This window comes from Myzus persicae, unplaced genomic scaffold, assembly GCF_001856785.1.
Source record: "Myzus persicae strain clone G006 unplaced genomic scaffold, MPER_G0061.0, whole genome shotgun sequence".
In the NCBI taxonomy this organism is placed as follows: domain Eukaryota; kingdom Metazoa; phylum Arthropoda; class Insecta; order Hemiptera; family Aphididae; genus Myzus; species Myzus persicae.
In genome coordinates, this window is record NW_019102465.1 from 286,358 (window position 1) to 309,074 (window position 22,717).

The 22,717-nt window shown below is 34.3% G+C and overlaps 1 protein-coding gene across 1 annotated transcript in view; it reads left to right on the forward strand.

Annotated features, from left to right (window-relative positions):
* Positions 1-305: 305 nt before the first annotated feature.
* LOC111032210 (T-box transcription factor TBX20-like) overlaps positions 306-22,717 on the forward strand; it is a 68,082-nt gene continuing 45,670 nt past the window's right edge. Inside the window, exons 1-3 of the mRNA XM_022312459.1 lie at positions 306-1,247; positions 3,378-3,654; positions 21,492-21,765. Of these exons, the coding sequence (XP_022168151.1) occupies positions 911-1,247; positions 3,378-3,654; positions 21,492-21,765 (888 nt within the window). The 5' untranslated portion in view covers positions 306-910. The remainder of the gene's footprint in view (positions 1,248-3,377; positions 3,655-21,491; positions 21,766-22,717) is intronic.

Consider the following 22,717-nt stretch of genomic DNA (forward strand, 5'->3'; position numbering starts at 1 on the left):
TCGCGCCGCCCATTCACCGCGGTCTATGGTCCCTGGAGGAGTGGTCCGGGGCGTAACAGAAAAACCCATTGTGCCGGCCGGCGGCGGAGTGGGGAACCGCACACACACGAGCGAGCGTACACATTAACGAGCACACACAAGCACACACATACACGGAAATACGAGTGCACACACACGCAAAACACACACACACACACACGCGCGCGCGCACACGAGCGCATTTACGAACACGCACCGAGCGTAACGTACGACGCACGCCGCCGCCGCCGCCGCCGACGACGACGACGACGACGACGATTGCGACTGCGACGACGGCGACGGCCGGCTCACTCATACACGAGACCGGTCGCCGGTTCGTCGATTGTCACCCGCGGCGCGTGTGCGTCCGTTTTTATCGTTCGTCGACCGCATAAACACGCGTTTCACCTTACTCCGAGCTCGCACTCACAATAATATTACAATAATATTATTATTATACCAATTGAACATTATTATATGCGTTTATATTGTATGTCGGTAGGCGCCCGTGACAATCGTCAATATTATACTATTATAATAATATTATAATTATATGTGTGATATTGCGAAAACGGCATAGCTATCATTTCGACATTGATGAAAACAAAATAATCACGATAATAATATTATGATACACACGTGAGACGATAGTGTTGTTATTGTTTTTGCGTAGACGATAATTCTATTGTCGCGGCTTTCGATAGCTGTATGTGATAAACTCATTCGATATTACACTTTCGTCGTCGTCGTTGTCGTCGTGTTCAAACCGTCAACCACGTACCAGTTCGGTCCGGTATTCACGTGCGACTACCGCAACCACGGTATAATAGGAGGAGGAGCAAGGACCGTTTCAGACATTGCCATACGGCCGCGGAGTTCGGCGCATAGGTATATGGTGCCGGCGATGGAACAGAACTTTACTCTGCGGCCGTGCGCCACGGACTTTTCAGTGGCCGCCATATTGGCGCGACGCGATCAAGGTGCCGTGGCCGCGGCTGCTGCCGTAGCAGCGGCCGCTGCGATCGCGGGAAAGCGGCCAACCGCAGCAACCGCGACAGCCACCGCCGACGAACAGTCGTCCTCGTCCTCGTTGTCCACACCGTCACCGCCGGACGACGGCGATGACAGGGACCAGCGCCGTCACCACATGCATCACCATCACCATCACAACCACCACCGCCGCCGTCACCATCAAACCGTTGCCGCCGCCGCCACTGACGACGACGAAGGTGAGGACAAGTCGGACGGTTGTATAACAGCTAATATAAAAATACGATATTATAATGTTCCTAAAAAGTGCCTTATATTGTATATTTTAATGTGTAAATATTGCATATTTTTATTACTGTATTCCAACAATAGGTGTGTTTTATTCTTATTATTGTTACATTCGTACCCACAAGAGTGAGAGTACTCTACATGGCGAATTGTTATCATCTACGTGAGTAGAGAAAACCCGGCTTCACCATGGCCGAAGTCGAGAAGATTGAGCGTGGGAAATTGTAATTTTCGATTTTCTTATCGTGTTTGCATTTACGAATGCTATTTTATATAGTAAAAATAGTTCAAAGCTCGATGACTCTTCAAACACCGATAACATAATATTATAATATTTCCGCCGTCCACTCGTACCTACATCTATTACATAGATAAAAGTTTCAGTAATAATTCGAATATGACGCATACAAGTATCTATATGTTCTGTTTTGATATCAATTACACAGTGTGTACATAGTATACCTCTCATAGGCAGTTAAACACTATTGTATACTTGCTATATAGGTGTATAGTATAATTGACTATCGGAATTAAACCATTATATTCATGTATATTATTAAATTATGCTATATAAAGTTGACGTGACGATGATTGAACTGACCGATTTGTTTACAATGTGTCACAACAATTAGGTACCTGCCTATATATATATTAGTAATTACGGTTTTTATGTTGTTTCAATAGACTTTGGATTACTCATCGATTGTATATAACTGCTATGATATTATTTTATCGATTCACTGTCATAACCGAATATTATTGTCATTTGTCAATATTGTAGATTATTTATAGGTATGATAAATAAGTGATAAAAAGAAAATAATAATACGATTCGTACATTTGTACATGGGTTTTATTTAAATGAACACAAATTATACACCTCTCACACAACCGACCAAACCTACAGCATACACACCTATTGTTTGAAATACAAATTAATATACATTGTGCCACTTAATATTATACTTATACATTATATGCAGTTTGCAGTTTGCATTTTTATTTTTATTATTCTGTCTTCATTGCTTATATAAGAAAATTGACATTTTTGACGAAAACGTGTTGAAAAATTTTATAAAAAAAAAATGAACCATTGGCCAACACGCTCGTTAATGTATCTATGTGATAAATATACATAGGTCTCGATTAAGTTTATACTATACTATACCTATTACCTACCATATTGTGTTAGGCACAATAATCATTATCTATGTTTATAAAATTAATTTTAATCAAATCAAAAGTAAAAGTTATCACGTGCGGTTTCGAGGAATAAAATGTATACATTTTGAAGTAGCCATTATATTATATATTTACTAGTTACTAATTCTTCTGATTTTTAATCATCTTAACACTAACTATTCATAATAGTTAAATGACTAAGTATTGAGTAATGGAGAACAGTTATTGGTTTTGAAGTAGGTACACACAGTCTATTCTTTAAAGTTTCGTAAATAACTGTTAATTCGTTTATCGATAGAATATCTATTCACATCACTATGTAATAGAATGGATGGATTAATAATAAAAATAATTTGTAAAGCGTTCCTTGACTACAAATTTGTTAGGCATTTCAAACTTTAATAGCACTTTTTGATTACTATTAAATACTGATTTCGTAAGACATCTAACCGTGTTAATAGAAAGAAATATATTATAGAATCCAGTTACATTGGTCAATCTGAGTATTTTGATTCTAAATTCAAAAATATTTTACTAGACTACCTATAGTTTTAGAGCTCGTCATTAAATAATTAGTTGAATATCGCCAATGTACTAATGTAACTAATTATATTAGTTGAATATACTTAATAATATTTCCTTGAAAGAACTCAAATACCATCAGATCCTAATAAATGTGGTTTTGTGTTCAGCTAAACCAATATTTTTCATACTTCCTATTTACTCGATAAGGAAATGTCTGCCGAGGGGAGGTAGGGATCAGTAAGTCTGGTTCTGGGGATGATGGGGACACCGGTATAATATAAAATATACGTGTGTAGGTACGCCTAGCAGTGCGGTAAACGAGAAAATGAAAATGATTTAATTTTTTGTTTCATTTCTCGTGCCGGCTTTTGCAGACGGAAAACCGCTGAGGAAACGGCGCCTGAGCAGCGACACGATGGTCACGGTCCGGTCGTCCCGGGCCTCGCCGGCCGACGAGATTGTCATATCGTCGTCTACGTCCAGTCCGCCGCCGCCGTCGGTTTCCGCGACCACCGGGTCATCGGATCCGGTGCTCGAGGAACGGTGCAACTCGGAAGAGCTGCAGCATGTCAGCTGCCGGCTGGAGACCAAAGACCTGTGGGACAAGTTCAACGAGCTCGGCACAGAGATGATCATCACGAAAACGGGCAGGTCAGTAAACAATATATATTTTATAATTGGCATCATAATGATATCTAACGGACAGGTCAGTAAACAAATACTTATACATTATGCGCACCAATATCATTGCACAGCCGATTACCTACATATATGTATATCACTGCTACTACTTGGCTGTAGAATGTACACGTCACCTAAACATTTGGCGTACAATTTTGTATTTATTATCGGTGACAGTTTTACTTCTGGTGAAACATAAATGATCAAAATCAAACGGAAAGGGCTTCGCAAACCCCACATATATGTAGGTATGACGTATACCATTTTACATACAAATTAGTTATAATATGTTAAATACTTCCAAGCAGTTGTCGTGGTTTGGTTTTAAAAACTGAAGTATGTTAAAATGTATTTACACGAGTTTACTTAGATTCGGTCGGAACGTATTTACTAAAGTATTTAGTATTAATATAAATACTTAGTGACAATTTAATTAAATTTCGCAGTCGTCTTATTTCAGTATGGTACACATCAACATATTATTATAATAACATTTCTCATAAAAATCTTAGATACACTAAATGTAGGACAATAATAACATTTTAATTTTTTTAATTTTTTGTGTGTAATGAATTTAAATGCACTTTATCTTTTAGGTTTTCTTTTCGAGTGAAAATATGAGGTAAACATTATAATAATATGTCCGACGAGTACCAACATCATTAAATATTTCTGTAGATAGAATTGAATTAGGTATCATAAACGTTTTACCACACAAGTTGAACGCTAATGACACTTTAATTTGACAACACGAGTTGGATTTTCATTTGATTTTTCACGGTATTTATTATGAAATTATTGAAGCGTTTCAAAATGTAAACCCATTTTTTTATATCTACGTATACATTTAAAGTAATTTGAGCCTTAAAGTTCAAATATTTTACATGTATTTATTATATAAATATAAAATAACAACTGCAAGTTAATAAAAAATAATATTGTATTCAAACAGTAATCACATGGAAATTATTCATTCAGAAAGTTTTTGGTATACTTTTTAGTTGTTAATATAATTTCGTTACATCTCGCTATAGTTTTTAAAACTGTATTATAATATTTACTACACCATAGTATAAAATATTCATAATCGATACATACTTAAATCGTTATTTTAGCTATTCGAGTAATGAGGTTACATAGATTTACAGTATTTAATTTTCACAAAAGTCGTTAAAACTGTTTTATCACGCTGAAATTGTCCTAAAATACTATTTGGGTTCTCGGGGGGCAATAAAGTTTATTTCATTTACTATTGATGAGCTTGAAATGATTATTTTTACTTTACTTAAAAAACAAATAGATTTAATAATCATTTGTGTGAACATGCGTTTATGACCCATTAGCTGTTAGCATCGAGTATTGAGAGTATTTACCTACTTATTCATAATATAATTTACAATATATTATTATATGAATACACTAAAATTAAGGGGATTGTGAGCAGCTATAATTGTCTGTATTTGTCTAATTCGAGCATCATAGGATTTTAGATGTGTTCTATTTCCAAAGTTGATTTAGTGAATAATAAGCATTTTGAACACAAAGTTCAATGATATATTTCAAATTTATATGTTCTACTTGAGCTCGAGTTTCCCATATTTTTTATTTTACCTCCCTAAATGCGAAAAAAGTTATATTAAAAAAAGTGGAAATTAAAAATCGTCATATTACAATTTTTGGAAGAGTATAAAATCAGAAAAATCAAAAGGACAGTTGATCTAAAGTAGGTATAGACTATATCTACGATAAATTAAAAAACTTCATTAAATTAACCGATATTTTTAGCTTGAAAATAAGTTTTTATGTCACATTTTATACAATTGTAGTTATACCCATGACCAACATATTATACACGTATACAACCTTAATAGGACGGGGATGTCTGTCAACGGTTCGGATGTCGTTTGTAGCCTGTTTGGATTATTTATTTAGAGTCGTGTAGACTTATAGTCATGGTATTTTTCACAACCAACAAAAATAAGATGTTCAAATACTATAATTAGTATGGATAAACAATATATTTATTAGTACCTAAATAATATAAAAATGTGAATTTTCGTTAGTAAACATTCGGAGTTCTGAATAAAATAACAATAACTAAAATTAAATATAAAATCAAACCGAAAATCGGGATACAACCAGAATAAACTGACTATGAATATCAGACTAAATAAAATATAATAAAAATAAAAAACATGAAATAAAATACTTAATTCAATACTATCGTTCAAAAATTATATTATACGAATTGGATATATTATTTTAATTACCATGGTTTCTTTATCGAAAGGACATTTCATTTAATTTGATTTTGTTTTATTTTTCTTACTCCGAATCAATTATTATCGAGACAAAATAAAAATTAACCGCATAATCGGCTATCGAGGGCATTTCACAAAAAATCAATAAAGTATATCATAGATAACGCTCGCAATTTTTGGTTATCTTTTACGACCTCAATATACGTAAAAATAATTGTTGCTGCAATGTTATACCACGAAAAGTCATAATAATATAACATCATAGATTAAATAAACAATATTATATTATGATAAAATAAGCATATTAAATGTATGATGATAATGCGGGATGACAATAAAGTGTTAGCTTAATTATACTTTGGAAAAATCTCATAAAATGTATTAGGTACCTCTATTTATTTGAACACGTGATCTTCTTTACTCATCATTTATGTACTTGTGGCCATGTTGATTTTTTACAAGCGTGGACATTTTTATCATTATTGAGGGACCGCGTAGTATATATACAGAATTACACGGTCGTGTGAATTAAATAAAAAAAAATGATCAAAAGTCACTAGTATTAGGCATACAATTAGTCAGGTACATCATTTTTACTTTTTTTTTTCATATAAAATCAATAACAGTTAAAAAATAAACCATTACCTTTCATTATTATTAAAATTATCTGTCGAACATCCGTTTATTATTGGTTCCAATAAGTATTGCGGTTTTCAGATCATATCACATCGGTGTCTATATGACGTCGGAAACTTTATGTTCACGCAAAAGTTTTTCGACAACGTGTACCAAATGCACATATAAATCATTTAATATCAATTATAACTTATTAGTGATATCGATTTCGGTATCTATTGCATATACATTATACATGCATGTTATTATATTAAACTGCACCGTATATAATATGTGTAATCTTCTATTGTTTGCCGGCTCTCACGCATGTTTATAGATCGGATTAATGGCATCCGTTTTTTTGGTATACAATATAGAAACACATGATATATTATAATATATTATGTTGAAAGCTATTTATGTTTATAAAGTTAACACCTGTGCATTAAAGAAGTATTTAATTTAATTTTTACACCACAGAGTAATTTTATTATATCTTTCTTGGACATTTCGTTAAATTAAAATTCGAAATATTTTGAAACCAATACAATGATTTTACGAGCAAATATTTTTCATACTACGATCATAGATATTGCGGAGTTTAATTCAAATGTTCCTTGTATGTTTGAAACTTTGAACTATATATATATATATATTTGTTGATGGTCGTTGTATTAAACAATAAAATTCGAGAAGCCAACTAAGTAATAAACACTAACGTATATATATAGGTATACCACTACCACGGTGTAAAAATATAAATATATAATTGAAATAAGATATGCTACTTAAGGTCTTTATAATTAAGTTAAGACAGTCATTGACCATTGTGGTCAAACAGTAATTGATTCATGTCTATTAAAACCAATATTTTATAGTAACTGATTTCGTAATAATCGATAAATATTGTAAAACAACAGCGACTATGTCTTCATATTTTGATTGTTTCAACTAAATTGTGTTATAGTGACGAGTCACAATTTTAGCATAAGAACTTGCCTCCCAGGAAAAACTCCTATGCTTCGCTAAATAGTCAGGTTTCGATGATTATTTTTTAGCATTATTTTTTTCATATATTTCTAAAAAGACTTTATACTTTGATTTTAAAAACTTATTTACAGAAGTTTTAATAAACGTCTATACATCACAAATTGTTTTTTCTAGTTTTTAAGTTAGTAAAAAAATTAGTGTCCTATGTAACCTGAATGATGTTTTCCTAGTTTAAATAAAAAACAATGATCAAAATCTCTCTATTCTACGAGACATATTATTCGTCTTTCCTGTAAATTCTTTATTGATCGTTGAAAAGGTTTGATTTTATTTTTTCAGTTGGCCGCCGTGCTATACGTAACTAGAAATTGCGTGCATTTTGCCCCTTAATAAATATCACCCCGACACCCTTATAACCGACTAAATAATTTCCACTTTCCACTGATTAAACATTACCCGTGCGATACGCTCGAGAAATTTTCCGTCTCAATCCAGTACGTCATGTGGTCTGGCTATGGTCAAGTTAGATATATGGGTTACGACGTATTGTTTACACACAGGTTACCGTCCTGCAGTAATCAAAAAATCGCTTGGGACCAGCAACGGTAGATTTCCGTAGATTACCGACGTCCAACAATAATATACACCTAGCTATACAATACATACATTGCAGGTAGCTGTATAACGTATGTGTGCACGTGTAGATCTAAATATATATCTAAGTATATAACAAATTATTACATTCAAGCCGAGTGCTTAATTGGGCTCGTCGCCTGCGATTTGCAGCGATTATTGTTGCGCGCGTTTGATTACACGCTGCAACGACGACGTAAAACGATTGTTCAATTATCATGCTCTTCCGACGACGTGACGATTCGGTAAAGTGCATCACGCAATTGCACTGCGAGTGCATTCAACTGATCTGCAACGATTGTACAGGTTATATAGGCGGTATAAGGTATTATAATACTGTTATGGTATTATTATTATTAGGTATAAATAGGCATACCTACCCGTTACCTATAAGTGTATACTCGTAGGTGCAGTATTATGTGCACGCACGCGTGGCAATCGTGCGAGGTTTCGTCGACGGGAAGTCTTTTCTCTTTTTTTTACATCCCAATCAGCTTATAACGTCGTCGGCCGATATGACTTTACACGCGCACTAACGGATCCGCAGGTTTCGTATATCGTCCACAATTGTCCATTCTTTACATTTTAGTTGTAACACTGATATTATTTCCCAGGTTCATTTTACCGAAGTCAAATGACCGAATCGTATACTTGGGTAGCACTGTTTTTCAATAAATCAGATTTTTATCATCTATGTAGGTGTATAAAAATCAACATGTTTAATATCAAAAGATTATATTACTTCTGGCAATATTAAAGGTACCTACGGTAGTACTCAAGGAAGTTATAGGTACTTCGAAAGTGCTTAAAAACTCACACTTACATTTCAACTTTGTGTTTTGTATATACACCTTTATAACTATATATTATATTATAGTTGAAACTCTGAAAAGGAATATTGTGAAAATAACATTTTATTTTTAGTAAGCAATTCGGTGCAACATTATTAAAATGTTTGTACGATATGTGTGTATTTTCTGTGAAATCAGAATGTATAAGATAATACAAAAACGCAACAAAAATCCTAAAATATCCTCATGTTAATACTATATTCTATGCGTTTGTGAAAATGTTGTTTTTCTCACAGTGTGTAACGTTTTAATTTTAATTTTTCAACTATACGAATTGGATGACAGGAGACGAATATTACGAAACGCATTAATTTTCCTTTTTTTTATGGCTTTGAGAAATATTACACAACGACTAATATTATTATTACTGTCTATTATTCATTGCTATATACATAAAATCCATTGCGACTTTTACAAAGTATATTAGTGTTATTATTATTTTTTTTTATAGTATTTTACCACGCGAGCTATATGATATCAATTATCATTATCCATCTTGGTTCGATTGAATTTCGAAAAGCATGCTTTTAGTGAATTCGGCTGCACGCAAACATGTGTCGATTAGAGATTAGAAACTTTTTTTTTGTGGCTCAAACATATTTTTTTCCAACATCTAAATTATATTTTAGGTTCGACGTTCACTCGTTTGCAGTATAAATCTGTGCGTAGGGCGTACCTATTGGAGTTTTGACTTTTGAATGTAATAATATACCATCTACATAAACATTGACATAGATACTTATAAAATATAATGAAATTGTAATTTGTAACTAATGTCCCAAAACGAAAGGAGTCAAATCCAATCATCTGCCTTCGTAATTTTACACACACCAACACGTCATTATGCCTGCGAGAAAAGATGACCATTATTTTGTGTTAACTAGAATCACAGTTAATTAATTATTTCCTCAAAACCTAAAGACGTTATATACTGATATGTTCTGTAACGAGTGCAACTTTTTTCAAATCGCCAAACGAATTTTAAGTATTTATACATTTACTGCCGTCCGTACTATTCATACAATGTTCGAACATTATTATTTAGAATTTATTTGTTACCTTAATTTAGTGCTATTCTATTTACATATATATTTTCGTTTGATATATATTAGCCTGATAAATAAAGTCTATTATACTCACATGATTGTATATTATACAATACCATAAGACGATAATAGTTTTATCAAGTATGAGTAGAAAAATCATAACTAAATTATCAGATCTGTTACCACTTTATAAATAATACGTACTTTATACTTAATATTACCTATGTACAATATTGTATATTGTATTGGTGGTTTTAATTATTGATAACAGAGGAAAAAAGTGATATAATTGTCGATAGTGGAATCATTTGGAAAATTTTATAAATTGTATACTTATATAAGTTATAATTATAACTCAATTAGACTATATTTTAAAACATTAATTAAAATATCATTTGACGTAAGTTAAATGTTTAGTTTTATGCAAAAAAATATCTCTAATAAATTTGAACATTAGCATTATCGAATAATAACTTTCTGGCCATATTAAATTTATTATAATACAGGAACATTGTACAATGCGTGTCTGTGCTCGATATATGTCTTATGTCCAAAAATATTGTACTATTTGTTTACGCTACATCCATGATAGTCCACGAGTAGTGCTAAATTATGTAAATATTTTCAAAAATTGAATTAGATACTGTTTATATAACATATTATATTATATTATGATTAGTATATAATATATTATTATATATTCACAAATAACAGTTAGGGGCGTGCCTTAAGGCTATGGTCGGGCCCTAGAGGGTATGCGGTACACCACGATGTGGGGTAGGTACGTGTGTTTTTTGCGAGTAAAAACACGACCAGACACTCCGTATAGTATTATGTAATACATCTATAACGTTTTCATTTGGGAAATGAATAAAAACGTCGCGACATATTGAACGCCAACATATAACGGTATATATATATATATTATGTAGATGTATACGCTCGCAATATACGATATTTGAATAACGACCGTGGCGCCGCAAAAGGGTTCACCCCACTATGTATATATTGGTACGTGGGTACATGGGTATATGATATATATGCATAGTATTACGTTTTTTATACACACACATAATAGGTATACATATATGTCACACGTATACTCTGTATACGTCCCCCCATCGTATCACTATTCGCCACGTATGTGTATGTATGTATGTGTGTGTGTGTGTGTGTGTGTGTGTGTATGTGCCGCTTATTTAAATAGCCAGCTACGACTATTTACTTTTTTTTTGCTTTTCCACCCTTTACCACCTCCCCCTCGATAGGTACCTCTTTATATTTGCGTGTCCCCCTCGTCCGCGGCACAAACACAATGCGTGCACGCGCGTTATTTTACATATCATTTGTATATACATATAATAATATATATTGAAACGTGTGTGTGTGTGTGTGTGTGTGTGTGTGTGTGTGCGTGTGTGTGCATAACGGCGCGTCTCCCTCGACCGCAATGTCGTCGTCGTCAAACATTTACTCAAGTCGTGTATTCGAGACGACGACGACGATTCGTGAGTGTATACACGCTCGTCCGGCAGGGGATATATATTATAATAATGCCGTTTTGCATTGGCATCACGTGAACGCTATTCCTCCCGCAGCCCGTTTCGTCCCACTAAATATATATATTTATGCTATACCCTGCAATATTATATGTATATATATTCTTTCTCTCCCTTTGTGCACACACGCGTACACATATATCGCCTCGTCGTCTTCCGTCGTCCCCTCTTCTACTTCCGCCGTTCAACGCCATGGCACCATAATATATATATTATACTCACACACCGACAAACTTGGCTTAATATACATATACGTGAAAACGTGCGTGTGCGTGTGAGTATAACGGCCCACCATCGCCCCGCAGGTTAATAATTCAGGGCCGAAAAGGAATTGCCGCAGGGTGGTAGTGGTGGTGGTGAAAAGACCGCTCGAGTGCGAGTTTGCAGCCTTCGCGAAAGAGGACTCAGTCGGGGGGATGATGGGTGAATGAGGGGAGAATATATATATATATATAGATAGATAGGGTCATATCCATCAGGAGAGAACCGCAGCAAAAACCAGGCCCGTTGCTAAGTAACCGAAAACCCTCCACCGCAAGAGCAGAGCAGCAACAGCAGCAGTGTATATACATTTATTGCCCCCAGGCAAGTGGGGTAGGGGGAGGGGGCGAGTGAAAAGAAAGAAAAATGGCCGAGGGCCGGGAGGGTGAGGTATTACATGGAATCGGTAGAAGAGGGGGGTGTTGGGGTGGGGCAGTCGAAGTTTTTCTTTTTCCACTTTATTGTGCCTCGGGGGTAATTTGAATATTACCACAATAACTCACGTCGCTTACGCTGCAAAGCTCTCCGCCTCGGGCTGTGCAGCAGGTGCGGGTGGGTATCGGCTTATGTATATTATATGCATATATATATATAATGCAGAGGACGGAATTTTAAACATTTTACGCTTTCGTGGGCGTGTGCGCGTTTGTAAGGTTTTCGATAGAATAAAAAAAAACGACGTGTATAGGCTGTGTCACGGGGGGGGGGGGGCAACTTTGGCAAGAATACAAAATGAAAAAAATCGATACTTTTTATCGGTTAAGAAGATTTATAGGTAATATAAGTAATAGGTACAACTTGACAAACATTTTGTATTTATGATTTCAATAAATACATACTTCGGAAATATGTTGGGGGTGAAAGAGTAACAACTTATAAAATGACTAAACATTACGTCATTGTCGTTTGTCTAACCTAACCTACTTTTTGAACCATTATTATATCGATCAAGGAAAATTTTAAAATAATTTTTCATTCGTTTTTAGGTGGACTCAAGTGACTTTTAGAGGGTTAAGCTTCTCTCCACATTTGGCCAATTTCTACCAATATACCTATATTATGACATTTACAATAATTATCTTTTAAGCAATGAATACCCGTATAATGTTTTAATACTAGGTATACACTAGGTATAAGCCTACTGAATAGTACTCATACCTATCCACTTGTACTCGTATGCTCAACCATCGTCTGCCACTTGTGTGATTTATATTATGATATATTATAGCAACAATAAAACGTTTTAAATATTATAACGAGTTTTCATGATATCGTTTTATTCTCTAACAGGCCTCCTTTAATGTAGACGTATAATTGACGGCGAAACCCGTTGTAGCGGTGACATATTATAGTTATTATGTAAATCATTGTTTGTGGAGTTTATGTTTTACTATTATATGTTTGCAGCTGCACTAGATCGATTTATTTCATAAAAAACATTTACTGTTCGCTCACCGTAGTTTTTTTCATATAATTTTCAAATTATCATCAACAGTTCTAAGTTTCCGATGTTTGCAATGATATTTCGTACTATGGATCGTTCGGAAATTTTAAAGAAAATTTAAAAAAATAACCGCATACCACAATGTAATATTAAATTGGTTTTTCTGCGAAATTGCATCAGTAGAAAGGCAAAAACTTTTCTGTGTATATAAATAATAATGTAATATCTTATTTAACATGCTGGAATAAAATACTTTTTTGTCATCATTTTACAGTTTTCCATGCCAACGATTGATTAGTGTTGTCGCGGTATGGTAGTATGAACAAAAGCTTTTTATAAATGTAAAATATTTAACCAAGTATCATTAAATTTTTTATTGTACTTTGAAAGTTTGAATCCTGATTGATAAGAATGTTTATACATGAACAAATATAGTAATCATTCGTTATTTTTGTTAATTTTTAATTAATTGACTAACTGGGTGCGATCATATTTGAAAATTAAAAACGATATATTACTGCAGTTCAAGTTCTAAATTTTATAGGTGGACATTCGGTTTCTTATCAATAGCTATATTTTCAATTTATTTAATTTCGCAATTACGCAAAAGTTTACAATAGTTTTGACGTTTGATTTACAAACTTCTTTGAATTAGTATTTAAATTAATTTAAAATTAGAATTCTTCTTCAGCGGTCATTACAATTGCCTATACCAAACCCCTTAAAATGCAGGCGTGAAACGTACCAATAAGAAATATATATATATGTCTTTCTTAAATGTATTCAACAATTTTACTCAATGAGCACTCACTTTCAGTAGTAAATCATGTCAATAAATTAATGATACTCAATAATAAAAAGATATCGAAGTTGACGAACACACGATCACAATATTACTGCAGTCAAATTGTCAACAATTTATCATATTATTGATAAATGATCTTTTACTTTTCGACAGTTTTCATCGGTTTTTCATTCATTCCATAATTTATACTAAAGCAAATTGTTAAATGTACACATTTGTACATTGTATATTATATGACGAGTGGTTTGTGGTGACGTGAGCCTTACTTTGTGGTATCAAAAAAAAAAAAAACGTAACAAACTGTGAACTTACCAGATGAAAAATGTTGAAAATTAAAAAACACTTAGCGTAGTAATAGCACTATTTAAATTGAATTGTGTTAAGGCAAATCGCGTGATATTATTGGCGCGAATTCGTTAAAATAATAAAATAGTTAAATGAACAGACACGAAATTCTCGAGTGAGATAGAGCCGAGAAAAAAATCAAATAAAAAAATCCATTACGATATGTCTACAAGCTTAATCGACAATATTATTATATTGGAAGTAATAATCCGTGCTTAAATAGAGAGAAAAACCGGTTATGGATGTTGTCAATGAATCGGCGGAAAAAATTAATGGCAATAGGTGTTTAAAGATTTTTGTATAATATTAAATGTTTGATATTTATTTATATCGCCGGTGTACCTACTTGCGTGCACATTCAACCATAATATTTTAATAATTTACATTTCCGGACAGCGACGCAGTGCTGTAGTAGAACATAGGAACGTGAGCGTTATTGAAACAAACCATACAACTATTATAGCAATGAATAATATTCAATATAATGACATGTCCAATATTATTATTTCGCTACAAAATTCATAATTATCACGGGAACGTATTTTTTCGTCAATCGAACTATGGCGACGAGTAATAAAAATATAAAAGTGAACGGAACGGAATAGCATCACATTAAATTTTATTATAACTATCGTGCCGTCTATATGATTTACATATTTTGTCATATATCGTTATGAAAGTGTTTAACCAACGAACGAGTGTGTGCAACTTCCGTCTTTCAATCGTCGTTACTATTTTCGTACGGAGTACAATACATTTATAGTATCAATGATATCAATACATCATCTACACTGTCTTATGACATATACATATAATATAATAAAAAAATGTATATTATCCAAGACTGCTGCGGGACGTTAATGCGTTGATGAGTGAAGGTTTTGTAGGTTTTGTATTTACGCCCCAACCTCGAAGGGTTGATTAGCTTCTTTTACAATATTCTATTTAATTCAATGCCTCAATATATGCAAATTGACGACTCCGATGTTTCGAATCAAATCCAAGCCCACTCGACGAGTAATATTCATTAGTAGTTATTGATAATATTTATATCGCAACAACCCTAACAAATTAATTAAGTGTCCGGAAAGCATATAATTATATGTACACATCATATGGGCATATGGCATATAATCTACCGTTAAAATTATAGGCTTCGTGCAACAGGTCGATTTTTGATTCAAAATAATATGATCTCTCATTATAACGCAGTCATCTCCAATGTTTAAATGTTTTTACTATATAAGATAGCTGCATAATACAGTCTGGTTAAAAAAAAATAATAAATACATGTAGTAGAACGATAGGATAGTGGCCTAGCTCCCACCCCTGCAGCTTGTTTCCACCGATCGCCCGATAATCGAGATCCATCCGGTAACCCGACGTCATAACATCTGCGTATATTTTGACGGACGCCCTGCGCAAAGTGGTCGTGGCGCGGCGGTAGATCGATCAAATGGGAAAACATTATAATACCGTATTTTGACAGCGACTAGTGACTATAGCGGAGACGTAGGTAGAGGTATATAACGACTATATAATATTATGTATTATGTAAAACATATACATGCCCATCATAATGATTTGATATCATATAACGTCTAGGCGTCTCACGTATTTCGTGTGTCAAATTATCGCTGTCTGCTGGCCCAGAGCCGAAAATAGGAGTTAAGAGGAATAACCGTACGCAAATAAACAGTTAATTTAAAAACGTAACACATTATTTTAACTCGACTAAATTAATGGGTCATTTATCTGTTTTTTGTAGCAATATATTATTTTTGTGCTAGAGCAAACGAAAAAAAAGTGCATATTTTTCTTTGCTCTCCGCTGTATCGAACATGCAAACGTGTTAGAAGTAACGATCAACGACCTATCGTAATTTATATATAAACCTACGATCGATATGCAATATGTACCTATTTATAATTTTCTCAAACTTTCTCGGGAACGTCTATTAGGGAAATTGAGCAGAAAATGGGAACTGTACACTGGTTGATGGTCTGTATGATGGTTTCTTTTCCGGGAAACGTTTTGACCGACCTGCAGACGAATGCGACTTCCGTCTAAGGCAGTATCCGATAGCTTCCTGTTGGGTGCGCTTCTATAGGAATTTGTGATACTGTAGTACTCGAGCGACCGACGTTCGGCCAATGTTTAGCTTGCGAGTGCAGACAATACCACAGCAGCCCTGTGTGTTATTATGTTATTATATTACGACGACGATATCTGTCAGTACGTCGTCGTGTGCCCACGTGTCTATAAATTATGTTATGAATCCGGAAAATTATTATTATTTCGGAATCCCTCGTTATAGCCACAAAAATTCGGTCATTATAAGGCCTTGCCCAATTATTTATTGTTATCAGATTCGATAGTGATCTCGCTCGAAAGGATATCGTATTATTATTATTACTATTATTTTAGTCTTGTCGCACGCGGTGCGGTGTATAAACATGTAAATGAGCATTTGCTAAATTTGTGGCGAGAGAGACGGGGGAGACAAACAAAAATGTGTTAAAACAGGTTTTTAGCCACCTCGTGTGTGGTGCGTTTGATTCATAACCGGAGCGGTCGTTTTTACGATTACGACACGCCACACGAATAACGCCTCCTGCGAGCTCCCTCGTCGCGTTCCGTCCGGAATCACTCGAAATAATAATAATATTATAACAACCACAACAAACCACACGGTCATAATATTTCTTACGTGGATTCGGTTTTTAAGAATCAGCGGGTGGGAACGAGGTGGGTCGTCGAACAACGTAAATATACTGTACCTATTTACACATACGTGTAATATTATTATTATAATATACGCGCGCTAGATTTCCTCCGTGTGACACACGTATATAATATTTAATACTGAATGTATACATAACCTGTACGCCACCACCACCTACAGGTACATAAATTATGCGGTGGATAGACCTGAGCGAAAAAATAAAATTAACATCGGCCGAGAATCGGTCAGACCGATTATAATATATTATTATTATAGTCACCGTCGCTGCAAGCGGGTGGGGGAAAATGGGGTCTCGGGGGGCCTGTACAAATCTTTGAATTGTGTTTTGGCCTTAAGTCCAATAGGTATGATGTTTCTGTCAATTTTAAATCTCGCGCGTAACCTATTCATCATATTCATATTATCACGCCCTATATCACGATTGTAAGAAGATAGAAAGTTTGGGGACGATAGTCATAATTAATTTATCGGTCTGATTTTTTTGTACCTATCAAACTTGGTTTGTTCGAGTTACGGCTCAGACCAATAATTAGTTCACTTTTGGACTCTCCGTGCTCGAGTTCAAAAAGATACCACCTCACGATTTGTGCACTGTGGATGATGCAAAGCCCTCTTATAAGTTATTTCAGTATAATAATTCACATTTCATGTATATGCTTATTAGTTATTATATTAATATTATAGTACAATAATATGTATAGCATGAAAACGATAAACACTATGCGGAATTACAGAATTTCGTTCTTCGTTATTATATTATTTCTGTTGTTGTTGTTGCGGCGTGGTTCACGCGTAGTGCAAAATAGTAATTTTTTTTACTCCAAATTCCATACCTTCCGTTTCGCGAACGAACTAATAATTATCATTATTTTACGTGCTCCTATTATAATATGTGGAAGGCACTGACCACGAAAATGACGCTTTATAAGAAGCCACGTTTCCGTTGTTGAAGTCGCCCAGAATATGTTACACCACACGACGTCTGTGTGTGTTATTATGCGTCGTCTCTATATTATGTGGATGTCCTACTATATTATGTGTCCTATACATAATATCTTTTGATGAAGCACATCTATTAAGTTTAAACACTTTTCGGACGAGAGACGCAGAGAGGCTATATTCGAATTTGAATAAAAACCACGTGTCTGCAGTTTTAAAAATATAATTCTATCCGAATTTTTTTTATGTTTTTTTATATTTTTTATTTCTTTATTCACTTTCTAAAATGCACTAACAGTTATTCGCAGCGTTACATTCATAATTAAGTTTTGCTATTAATTGTAGTATCTTAATTATTTATAAAATTATAAGTCAAAACATAAAAAACAAAATATAAAAGTTATTCGTGGATAAGACGAGTTCTCAAAATTGAGTAACTCATTTCGTTGTCAATGTCCGACCTTTAAATACCGGTACTAAACTCTGGAGGGTCTGTGAAATTCGGTTGCAGATGTCCGTCAGTCGAGATATTAAATACACAACTCATTAATGCGGTGTTCACCCTACTGCGGATAAGTGTTTTTTTCCGAACAAACATTAAGATAACGAAACCAGAATGTGTTTGAGTAAAGACGGTTACATTATATTTTTACGGAGTGAAGATAAGAAGTATTTTGTCCAGATAAAAAATTAGATAAAAAAAAAACAACATCGTTTTGGGTCGTTTTTGGTGTTTGGTAGTTTGTTTTAAAGACACTTAATTTATGTAATGTCATCATTATGTTAATGCCGACCGATACAGGCCCGACAAATAAAAAATGTAATGAAAACCAGACAATATTAATTACGATCGCTTTATTATACGATGTTATTATGTTTTTTTTCTGGTCGTTTAGGATCAAAGATGTAATATATAAATAACTCAAGACTTTTGAAGACTTTCTGATGGCTTAGCTGTGTTTTATCTTACACAAAAATTTGAAATTAAAACCTCTGACAGATTAAACACCTATTATGAAAATAAAAGACAACACAACTTTAGAAAAGTAAATTATGGTAGGTAGTATTTTTTTTTTTTTTTTGAAATAGCTTAGCTCTAAGATCACAACGTAAAATATATCAATAGCCAATCTGAATCTACGTCTCCACGAGTTAAATATTATGATTTTTCCATAATATTCTTTCTTATTCATTCAACAATCTCCAACCACACAAGTGACGTACAAGGGACCACTTGTTAGATGACTTATTTCAAAATATTAGAATTTTTTAAACACTTCGTTGAAATTTCCTGTTATAAAAAAACGTTGCGGTGATCCCTCGATCGTCAGGTTATTTGTCAGTTAATATAGGTACCTTTATACAGCGATTTAATATATCAAAATAACTTGTAATAATTCATAGGTTATATAGGTAGAGATATATTAAAATATATAACGGACAATCGTCTTTCAATCGTTACGGTACGGTAAACATCGCTGAGACCAGAGCACCGTGCAGATAGCAAGATAGCATAACGGCCTTTATTATTGAAATGCGCATCGGTCGCAAACAGTGACTTTTATTATTGTGCGCAGAGTATATTATATGAATAGGTATAGGTCCTAAGCAATGAGGACCGTGCCGGCGATGGCTGTAATACGTCATCCTCTCGGCGAGGGAGAACAATATAACGGGTCGGGACGGTTATGATATTATTATAATATTATAGTATAATATACAAAAACATATCGTTGGTACACACATCATACTATATTACGAGCGCTCCGGACGTCCGATCCGGGGTGGAAATGTCGTTTTTTTTTTATCCCCACTCGCCGCCGACCTTGTCCTCGTAAGCGGTTTTCCATGGAAATTATATCATATATTATTATTACTTCGTCCTCTGCGCAGCGGAGGCGCTTGCAGGCGGACAATACGTGATGCACACGTGTCCACATATAATATTGTTATGTACGACGATATTATAAGACTAGGGATTTCGCACAAATTGTACGCGTCCGGCTTTGGGGCCTGTCAGCGTTTTGGAAACGAAACGTGGGCGGCCGGGAATTCAATTTAACTTCTGCTGCGGTCGCAGACACACACACACACACACACACACAAAACATTATAATATTGTGTTGTATATAGGTATACATTATATGTAGTTGTGACGCTGCTTCGTCCGGTCTTACCCGCTCGCGGTTTTCTGTATATACATTGTATGTAATATATATATATTATATTATATATACTCGTCTAGGTAAGCGAATATAATATTATGTATTACGTATCTCACGCACGCACTCATAACATATATATCACACACGGTGGTTGCTGCTCAGGGGACTTATGTACGCCCTTTTTCCATCGTCGTCCCCTGTTTCGTCACCACTGGCTTTAGAACTCCATTCTATTTCGCGCCAATCCATCTCTCCCTCACCCCGCGCCGTGGCTCCATCATGGCTCTCGAACCGCGCGATCTATTGTTATGCCGCAACTGCCGTGTGCGCATTATATTATAATATATATATATACGTCTCTCTTTGTAATTATATACCTATACTATATGTATGTAAAAGTACAGCGATTTTCAGTAAATAAACTATGTACTGATCTTATTTATAGGGTACCTATATATAGTGCCTTGATCGCTCACAAAGCTGCAAATGCATCATAGCAGATTTAAATGATCATATGGCTGATATAGGTATCAGATTTTTCAATTTTCCTCATCTCTAATTTATTCAAGATTACATCATATCGATGTGTAATTCAATGTAAACATTTTTAATCAAATATGTCCATTGTTTGATTAACCCATTTATTATTTTGTATATTATATGTTTATAATGTAACCCGTGCTAGACCGTACTAGAGTAACTGTGTACTAAATATTGGGTACATCACTGACTAGATTAAATATTAAAACTAATATTAATATTAAATTATATTTTATGTTTACGGTTTCTTAACTCATAGTCGCTGTCAATATAGCTGAGTCCACATTAAAAAATAATAATCATCTGATTAACAATTTAGGTAGGTACTAGGTAAAGTGAAAAAGGTTGATCCTCTTTTGAAAAAAGGAGTTGGCGTCTTCACATGATACTATTTAATTCTTAAATTACATTTTAAACCCAATTGAAAATATGGTCTTTAAGTACCTATGCGTAAAATGGCAATCAGTCAGAATTCGAATAGACTCATTATCGAAAGAAAAATAGGGTGGGTGAAGATCATGGCTTGTAAATCGTCATGCATACTTGCTTTTTACGACATTTGTATTCATAACTATACATAATAATTAATTTGCATTTCGTTGTACAGGAGGATGTTCCCGACCGTCCGGGTGTCGTTCACGGGGTTGCGGGCGGACCAGCGGTACGCGGTGCTCATGGACATCGTACCGGTGGACAACAAGCGTTACCGTTACGCGTACCACCGGTCATCGTGGCTGGTGGCCGGCAAGGCGGATCCGCCTGCCCCACACAGGCTGTACACGCACCCCGACTCGCCGTTCACGGGCGATCAGCTGCGCAAGCAGGTCGTGTCCTTCGAAAAGGTCAAGCTCACTAATAACGAGATGGACAAGCACGGACACGTGAGTACCTATGTACACCTATACAATAGTAATAATAATAATTATTATTATTGCTAATAATGATATTATTATAAAACCATTAATGTCAAAATGCAATGGCTAGACGTGCATGTTTATTATTTTCGAAATCGGCCGAAGAAAGCTTAAAACCAAAAAATGAATAACGATACAGGTGATTTTGAGATCAACCCATATTTTCCTTAAACTGTTCATATTAATTTATACCTTTTATAGACGTTGTCAAAATAATAAATTATACCTCAGTGGTGGCATCTGGGGGTTACACGAGGGTGCAGTTGCACTAACGAAAATTGTTTTGAGGGGGGGGCAGGAGGCAAAGTATAATTTTGCACCCACAGCTCAATTGCTATTTTAACAAAAAGAGCAACGTTTTTAGTCAATATTTTATATAACTCATCAAAAAAAGGACGTTAAATTAAATTGTATTTATTATTTAACTATCATTATTTACAGAATATTTCACCAAATGTTTATTAAAATTTTTCATATAATATATGACAACATTTTCAAAATAATTTGATACTTTTTGAGTGATTTATAACCATGAAAAATGTTTGATTTAAATTAACTTATTTCAATAATTTTTGATGGAAAAAGTTATCACTGGCCAAAAAGCTTGAAAATTAATGCAGAGCAAAAGTAAATACCTTGTGCTTCACAAATTTTTTAAATAAAAATTCAACTGTTTATTATCTGTTTTGTTGTAGAAATAGGGTAATATGGGTAACGCCCCCCCCCCCCCACAGATGGGTCAATCCTCATGGTCGTTTGCACCCACATGAGTTTCTAAAAAGTGCCACTTATGTTATACCTAAAACAATTATTTTCGTATTGAATCACTTACCACCAACGATAAAGATTGAAAAAAATTTTAAGTAATTAGCGATTACGCAATAATATAATCTGAGTAGGCGATATTTTCCGTCCACGT